Here is a 9250-nt window from a genome sequence, read left to right as displayed (position 1 = left end):
TGAAAAAATACGATTTTTCCTCCCAGGAGACTAGATGCTCAATGGGTGGTGCCTACGTCTGTTTTGCTCAGAAGTGTACATATCCCGCATGCCTAGAATAACGCATGGCAAACGAGTGAATGAACAAATAAATAAATGAATCCAATGAACAGGTGTGGGTGGCTGAAGAGATAGAACAGAAAAAGAGCATGAGATGGGAAAACCAAAGCTGAACTTCACACATCATCGTTTAGATATATGACTGCCCACTTTTCTGGCTCCTGCCACCTCTGGCTACTGAAAGAGTGGACAAATAATGGGAGAGGTAGTCTCTGTCACGTATCAGTTACTCACAGATTCCAGCATCTAGTTTTTATTCAGTTATACTTTTAGGGCTTCTGAGGGTTTTCTATTTTTTCAAAATATTTATTAATTGTAAAAATTTATAATAGGCTGTACCTGGGGTGCTACCCTTGTGTTATTTCATATTGTAGTAACTGAGACTTTTGCTTTATTTTTTATTTAGCCATTTTTACCAACACAGTTTGATAAACAATGCATCTCACTGCATGGAACTTCCTTTAGGATCCTGTCTTTTACATACTAGGTCTCTTTCTTGATATCATATTCTTGATCATGTGTGAATGTAACCTTTAAAATTATTGTAAATTTGGCTGTGGTTTAAAGTTGTTCATGTAATAAAACCCTGCCTCCAATTACTCTCTTTTTTGTTTGTTTAATTGTTCTCTTTAGCTATTCTTATCTATTTATGCTTCTGGGTGAACCTTCAGATAATTTTGTGGAGTTCAAAAAACAATTATTTTGGTCTCTTGATTGGGATGGGGTTAAACCATTAAGTTTATTTGAATAACTGCTTGTCTATTTGTAATGTTCTTTCTTCCCACTCTGTTTACTCAACTCTTGTAACTCTTAATTAAATTTTGTGGTTCTGTTCATAATAATTCCGTGTATTTCTTGCTGATGTTATTTTATGTCTCTGCTATTATTAGCAGAATAGTTGTTTTACCTGCATTAACTTTTTAATTGGTTTTTAGTGATATAAAGAAAAAGTCATTGGATTTTGCTGATATTAGACTAAATCTTTCTATTGATTTTTTAAAGTTTTCAATTAATCCATTTGTGCTTTTATGTTAAAAAAACTATGATAATAAACATAATTTCACCCCCCTCCTTAAAAAGTGATACTTCTTATTTGTTTCACATTATTACATTGACCGTAATGTTTGAAACAACATTGAACAGCTGCAATATCCAGCTTCCTTTCTTTGGTTTCATCATTATCCATGATGCTGACTACTTAAGATGAATTTGTAAGAACTGTATCTCTAGATCTTGGTCTCAACAATAAATTTGTTGGGAAAATGTCTAATTTTTATACATTTTTCAAAATAAGAAATAGGTATCTAATCTTATCAAATTCCTTCTAAATATTCTCCTTTCTTTCTGAAGAATCAGTTCTTGAATTTTTCAACTATTATTATTTTTTATTGTGTTCTTTTTCATTCAGCTGTTATTTTCTAATTATAGTATCTTTTCCTCATTTTTAAGGTTTGTGTTATTATATTATTTCTAAAATCCTAAAGTTAAATATGTAGTTGATGGAATACATGCATCCCTATGTTCATTGCAGCATTATTTAAACTAGCTAGGTTATGGAAACAACCCAAGTGCTTATCAATGGATGTGTGCATAAAAAAGCAGTGGTATATAGCCCTGGCTGCGTGGCTCAGTGGATTGAGCATCGGCCTGCGAGTCAAGTGTCGCTGGTTCGATTTCCAGTCAGGGCACATTACTAGGTTGCACGTCAGGTCCCCAGTTAGGGGCACGAGTGAGAGGCAACCACACAATAAAAAAAAAAAAAAAGCGGTGGTATGTATACACAATGGAATATTACTCAGCCATAAAAAGCAATGAAATCTTATAATTTTCAACAGCATGGATGGACCTAGAGGTTATTATGCTAAGTGAAATAAGCAGAGAAATGCAAATATCACATTTCACTTATATATGGGATCTAAAGAATAATATAAATGAACAAACAAAACAGAAACAGATTCATAGATACAGATAACAGAGTTATGGTTGCCAGAGGGGAAGAGGGTTGGGAGACTGGGTGAAAAAGGTGAAGGGACTGAGAAGTACAGATTGGTGGTCATAAAATAATCATGGGGATGTAATAATATTGCAATAACTATGTATAGTGCCTGTTGGATACTGGAAATATCAGGGGATCACTTTTTAAAGTACATGATTGTCTAACTACTATGCTATACAACTGAAACTATTACAAAATAATATTGAATGTAAACTGTCATTTTAAATTCAAAAATATTTTTTAAAGAAATAATTCTAAAAATGTAGTTGATGCATTTTCTTTCCTGGAAAAGACTATTTAGGGCTATGGATTTGACTAAGTACAGTTTTGGCTGTTGAGATTAATCAATAGTCACAACTAGCAGGTGGTCAATGATATCAGGAATAAGTTTTAACCTAACACAAGAAAGTCTAACGTATTAGCACCATTTGTATGAAATTTATACTTTTGATCACAGCATATGAAGTTATTAAAAGTCATCAACATCATATCCAAAGATAGTTTTTAGTGGCCTACTATAGGTGTATATGGTTATCTTTGTATGAAGAAATACATTACAAAGTTTGAGCTTTTGGTGGCTGTGAAGTTGGAGAGATCGCAGTCAGGTTGAAGACCTTGGATCTCATCCTCTCAGCTCTTCGACCCCCAATAAAGTGGTTTGATCCCCTCCCCCCTGAAAAAATGTTTGAAATCGCTATGGTCTTGAGGCCCTTAAAAATAGTTTCATTTACATATAAGCCAATTATTGGGTATATAAAAAGAGTACTTGATATAATATCAAAAGAGGCGTAAAATATGTGACTTTATAATTTATATATGGAGGAGGTGGGAGTAAGGGCAGAGTTAAGCTCATAATTTTAGGTCTATTGTGGGTACACCAAAGCTAAATAAGTAATGTTAATTGTTCATAATAAGTATACTTAAAGTGAGAAACAATGGTTGAATGTGGTAAAATTTATTATAGGGTTGTAGAATTCATACAGCTTAAATTCCTTACAGCATTTAGCACTTCTACAGTTTTGTGGATTTCACAATACAGATATCAGAGATAAAGAATCACTGCATTAGTGAAAATTACTTCTTTATGAAAAAATTTCACATTTAAGTCATATCTGTTACTGAGAACCTAGCAGAAATGCAAAGATGCAATTTTTAAATTCATGGAAATTGCACAAAATTTAAAAAACTTAATAACAGATTTGGCATGCTTTACAGAAAAAGTTCAAAAACAAATTTAAATTTATAACATGTTCTACCTTGTAAATGAGTGAAGAACTTACTTAAAAAAGAACACAAAGGATGGAATTTATTGTCAGGATGTTAGGTGACATATTCATGCTGCTTTCAGAAATCTAAACCCTATAAATTCATAAGAAAAACGTAAGAATTATTTAATTTCAGTTTCAAACAAGCAATGCCAGTTGAACTAAAAATTGGCAAGAGCTTGCAGTGGTTAGTAGGGTTACCCCCCTTTTATTTTAGTATAAGTAATAGAGTAAATGCATGAGTAAATATCTTTAGTATCCCATACAATGTAATGTTGAAGTCATATTGTAAATTTCTGACTTCTTCTTACTAAGAATTATCTTTTTCTGTTGCTTCTCACTCTTGGCAGATCTTGGTCTCAACAATAAACTCGTTGGGGAAATGTCTAATCTTCCAGCACTTATCAATGGCGCGTTTGTTGAAACCTGTGAGAGAAGGCACACCAAAAAGCGGCTGTTTAATTTTTGTGTGTTAACTGAAAATACACCTAGACTTGCTCTCTGCTGTTCCCCATGATCCACCCCCACTCTCCTTCAGTGTCCCCATAACACAGGGTGAAGGAAGGAATAAATTGCTTTACCCAGCAAGAGGTCTCTTCGACGAAGGCGGAACGACTTGCGGTTGTTGCAAAGTTGGTAAATAAAGATGCCAAGGTTACTAACATCACGAATCTCCTCCACAGCGACCAGGTCTTCACGAACCACATAAGTATGAGGCAGGTATTTGCCACTCTAAAAATAAAAAAAAAAAGACTTAAATGAGAAATTCTTCAAAACACTATTTAAATCCTTATCAATAGCTGATATACTTTTTGAAATAAACTATTTTTACAGCAGTTTTAGGTTCACAGCATATTTTTATTTGAAAATTATTAAATGAAATGGATTGTTTTGGCTCAAATCATTAATTTTTTAAAATAAGAAAGCAAATTTATTTGGAAATGCTTATATTAAAATTTGACATCCAAAATACATACTGCCAGTTTGCCAAAGAGCTCCACCAGATTTTTTGGAGGCATAACAATGGAGGTATTGAGAGGCATCAGGTAGCAGTTCCCCAGCAGCAAGTCCAGGTAAGCAGTCATGCCCTGTTAGTGGGGGGGGGGGAGGTATAATTAATGTAGAGAGTATCAATGCTGCAGATTTTCCAAATATCATTAAAATAAACAGCTACATCTGTTCAAAATTAACTACTGTATTTTGTAATGGCAAAAGAACAAAAAGTGCTTTGTAGCAAAATGATGTGCATTTATGAACAGATTTAATATTTACCAATGAACTAAGGAAAAATAGAAAATTCACAAATACCTGTAGGGATGAGAAGCTCACCTTTTCGAAGTCGTGAATAATTGCTGCAGGGTCACTATCAGAGAAACTGGGCACAGGCACGTCAATGATGGCAATGTTGTCATCCTCTCTAATGTCAGCCTCCTCGGTCACAGGCAGGAAGTAGGGCTCTCCCCCTTGAAGGGAATTTGCTGGGTCCTCAGAATCAAAGAAGCACATTTCTCCGCGATAGATGGTACTCTAAAAGACAAAGAGGAAGAATTAAAACCTTCTAATATGCACCACCATGACATCTGAGTCATTTATCATGCCAATATGAATTGATTGTGGTATTTGACAAGGAGAGGACTGTTGATTACAGTTATCACAATGAAGACTAGACAGTTTAATAAACTAAAGGTAATTTGAAACCTTCCCCTAAATCTTCATTTCTCTGGTAAGGAACACAGAACGATTTAAGTTGCTGCTAAATGTAAAACAATTAGCAACCCAAATGATAAAAATTGTAATTATTATTACCTTGGGCATGAAGTACTTGTAAATGCAGGCTCCACCAACAATAAGTCCTGCCAAGATGAATGAAAGGCCTAAGAGAGTAAGCATGCATCTCCCAGAGGAGCCCTCCTTTTCCTGGGTAGCAACTCGGAGCTCCTATTTATTAAAAAGCAAAACAAAAATAAAAACCAGATTACACTTTTAGACACATAGAGGCTATTTTGTACAATTTACCTATCTTGAAACCCAAGATACTTTTAAAAGATATCATCTTAGCCTAAAATCATTTCAAGACAATTTCTGCTGTTTAATAGATGTGCAACTCACTAATTATATTTATCTTTCTCCTGGCATTTCCAAACCCAAATATAAATATTAACTTATTTTAAAACACACACTTCTAGAATCAGCTGAAATAACTATTCATTTGTGCAATTTATGCTCTTTAAACAAATGGAAGTTGTTAACTTTTGGGAGTTGTACAGTGATATAGTCACTAACTGTCTGGCATACAATTATTTACTTTATTATTTTTTGTAAATCAACTTGCTTGCCAACTTAAACGTGAATTAATATCCTTTGATCTATCAACTGATTTTCAGAAATCTATTTTTTTAAAGTTAAGTTTTTATAGGAAGAGCTCTATAAGGCAGATATACGCCATTTTCCCCTATTTTACATTTTTAAATATTGAAGGCAAGAAACATTTCATAATGTTCATAATTTTAATGAAAAAGTAGGCTTCCTAATGTCACCCAGTGTTCTATAGCTGTATATTGCATGAAACAATGTTTTCCATGTTCTGGGCAAGACACTCAATTTTAAAATACAGCATCTGCTATAGTGAGACACAAAGTTGTGTGTAATAATGACTGTAAAATTCTGTTAACTTCATTATTTGTTTAAGAATTGGAAGAAGAACCAAAGCAAATGAGTAACTGATTAATTCTATACTTTTCCGAAGAGCAAGAAGTCCTCCAATCCCATTCTTATATGTCACAATATACTCAAGGGCAGAATAAATGAAGTTAGCAAATCTCGTCTCAGGCAATCAGGCTAAATCCTACAGACTGATATGTAAATAGAATTGCTTTAGTTTTTCAGGCCATTAGCTCTATTCCATGACAACTACTATAACATTTATGGGGCCTAACCAACCTTCAATTAATGGTGAAAATAAATGCATGATTCTAAGGAGAGGCAATTATTTGATAACTGGTTTGTCAAAAAAAATGGCTTATCTTTAAAATTCAAAGAAATTTGGTCTCCCCATTTTCTTAGCTAAATTTATTGACAGTCAAACCCTCTATTAATACTCTATAAACCTTGAAAGCTTTTCCTTGTCCCAATAACTTTCAGAAATTTTAAATTACTTTTATTTAAAACCCTAGCCTAAGACTAACACTACAATGACAGAATTATATATTATGATTGCAAATCACTGTAATCTAGAGCTAGAGGCTTAGAAATTATATTTTAGATGATTAAATTGAGGTATAGAAAGATGAAGCGGTTTGTCTGTAGGTAACAAAAGGACAATTTGAAATTCTCAGAGAAAATAATTTTTTTCTTGTCACTGAGATATGAAAAGAGCAATTTGCACTGCTATTTTATATTTCCTTAAGCAAGGTCTAAGTATTAGAGTCTCAAATTCATAAAACTTTCCACCATACAAGAAATAAAGATTTTTTTCATTTAAACTTGTTGGGCTTCAGGGTGGTGGGAAGTGTCACCATAGCTAATTTCTCTCTGAACTATATTTTAAAGTCATTGTACATAACCGTTGACCTACTTATTCTGTTGTGCTCAGTTTCTCATGAGCTGATCAATACACCACAATATAATTTGTCAAATATTAAATCAGTGTCCTATAGTGGCCGGGTCAGAATCCTGTGGGAGCTTCTCCAATACGTAACGAAGAAATATAATCATAGTGCAAATGTTTATTTTTGTTTACTTTTCATGGCACCACAGACCAGGCAGAAGTATTACTTCCATATTAACCGAATCCAACTACAAGTCATGAAGTTTTTGGTGGTGAGGGAAAAAAGAGAGCATTGTGTGGCTGTATTTAACTACTGACATCTAATTAGGCCTCCCAAAAATCTGGCCATGGTTCATTTACAAAGTAAGTAAGACTATTACATATTTGACCTGTCATTTAATCAAAACCTCAACAATGCAAGGGGGTGCAACTTTTGAGTTCTGAAATGTAGAGCAGAAAGGCTAGTTTGAACATTCCATTAAATATTGAAAGTGTCTGGGGTAAAAGTTCTTCATAAGCACGTTACCATTTCAAATTGTGTGCATAATAAGTTTTAGTACGGGGCTTCTGGATTCAGTCAAAACACTTTTCAAATCTCCACTCTGAACACAAAAGTTAAAACTTTATGGCGAGAACACGGCAAGATAGGGCAGATCTGCAAACTCCAACACTGCACAGATTTTATAGGACAAGAATAAAATGCGACTGTGCCTTGTAACATTGAGATTTTACTGAGGAAAATGAGGAACAGTTTACAAACACCGAAAACATGTTAGATTTTTAAAGGAAATAGAAATTCGACTAAATAAATAATGTCTAACATTGGGGGTGGGGGGGATTCCTCCAGTTCCTGGCAATGCTAGAAGCTTAAATTACACAGTTGGACGTGGGACAGATCTCTTTATGGAGGAGTAGGGCTGGAGGGGATTTTGCTCAAAAAGGAAGCACTGAAAGAAGAAACATATACATATTTAAAACTGTCAAAATTGTTTTTTCTGCAAGTGTTTTCTTTAGGAAATGCCATTCAAAACATACGAAAATCGCGCAATCAGAGGGTACTGTGAATATCCCTGATTCTATAACCAAACTCAATTTTAACAGTTCCTTCACCGAATTTTAACACCAGGGAGACACTGAAAATATACACGGTGGGCACAAGCGCACTCCCCTAATCCATATCGCTTTCAGTCATAGCGGCCCTTTGCCTACCCCATCATACCCCCCCCCACAAACACTCATGAATCCTAGAAAGGCAGATACACAGAACTTCATACACGTCACATTCTAAGAAAGAAGAGTTAAATCTCTTGCCCTCGATCACCCTGAGTGTCAGCTCCGCCCCTACGGAGGCTGTGTGGGCCCCTGGAGCTGGGGAACTGGGTGCTGTGCACCTCATTGATCCCCAGACACGCAAATATTCCCTAGGAGAAAGTGACACTGGGCCCCAGAGATTCTCGTCCAACTCGCTCCAGCATAGCCCTTAGATGTACAGCGTGGGCTGGAACCGACGGAACGTGGCACGACGTGCGGGCATGCAAAGGGGCGTGGGGCACGGGCAAGCGGAAGGTGGAGCGACTAGACAGATCAAACTGAGGGACAGCGCAGACGGGACGGCTCGGGAACACAGGGACAGCTTTCATTTCGCCCTCTATCACTTTCCCACTTTCTTCCCCGACCGCCAAACCACCCCTTTCCCAGCTTCCCAACCCCAGCAGGCAGGCAGGAGTGGAGTGGGGACCGCTACCTTGCCAGTCAGGATCTGAGCTCTGACCGTGCGGCTTACAAGGGCCTCCACGTCTTGGCGCGCCTCCTCTTTTTGCACCGCCGTGGGTGTGTTGAAGGCGATTTTCACCATGGTGAATCTTCGGGCTGCGCGGTAAGGCGCGGCTCGAATCAGCGTCCTGGGCTGCAGGTTGGAAGAGAAGATCGCTCTGGCCCTAGCAGCACCTACTTTCTCCCTTCTCCGTCTTCTGCTACTGCAAGCCCAAGTCTGGGGATACTTATGACGCAGTCCCAAGCTGGGTGGGAGACCGTGGGCGGTCCCAGGGAGGGGCCGAGGGAGGAGCGGGAGGGGGTCCAAGTGCTGGGATGGGAGTGGGGGTTGTCAGTGAGGGAAGAGGAGACTCCGTGGCCCGCTGGGGCTGGACATGCCTCACCTGCACTCGACATGCTCCCACCCACTGTCTGCACCCTCAGATAAGAACAAGACAGGAAGGAACCCTGCTGTCGTGTCTTTCTGCCTCTGTCCAGGCCACAATAGCCCCTAACTCTTGATTCTGTTTTCTCAAACTTGGGCCTGGCTTTGCCGCGGGGCCGGGAACTCTAACTTGGCAGAAACCCAAA

At 37.2% G+C, this 9250-nt stretch overlaps 1 protein-coding gene across 2 annotated transcripts; it reads right to left on the bottom strand.

Moving 5' to 3' along the window:
* Positions 1-3034: 3034 nt before the first annotated feature.
* ITM2A (integral membrane protein 2A) lies at positions 3035-8928 on the bottom strand. 2 transcript variants are annotated; one of them, XM_090264395.1, is made up of 6 exons: positions 8646-8928; positions 5167-5295; positions 4690-4887; positions 4338-4448; positions 3942-4092; positions 3035-3786 (listed from the first exon to the last, which is right to left on the bottom strand). In XM_090264395.1, the coding sequence occupies exons 1-6, from the start codon at positions 8760-8762 to the stop codon at positions 3698-3700; spliced, it is 795 nt and encodes a 264-aa protein (XP_090120521.1). In that variant the 5' UTR covers positions 8763-8928; the 3' UTR covers positions 3035-3697. The 2 variants fall into 2 exon arrangements, with proteins under 2 accessions (XP_090120521.1, XP_090120522.1); XM_090264396.1 differs by having other exon boundaries at positions 5167-5298; positions 8652-8928.
* Positions 8929-9250: the final 322 nt, after the last annotated feature.

The sequence above is a fragment of the Furipterus horrens genome, unplaced genomic scaffold (assembly GCF_987537825.1).
Source record: "Furipterus horrens unplaced genomic scaffold, mFurHor1.1.pri manual_scaffold_17, whole genome shotgun sequence".
Classification (NCBI taxonomy): domain Eukaryota; kingdom Metazoa; phylum Chordata; class Mammalia; order Chiroptera; family Furipteridae; genus Furipterus; species Furipterus horrens.
Note: the sequence above shows the minus strand (reverse complement) of the source record. Positions and strands in the feature narration are given on the sequence as shown.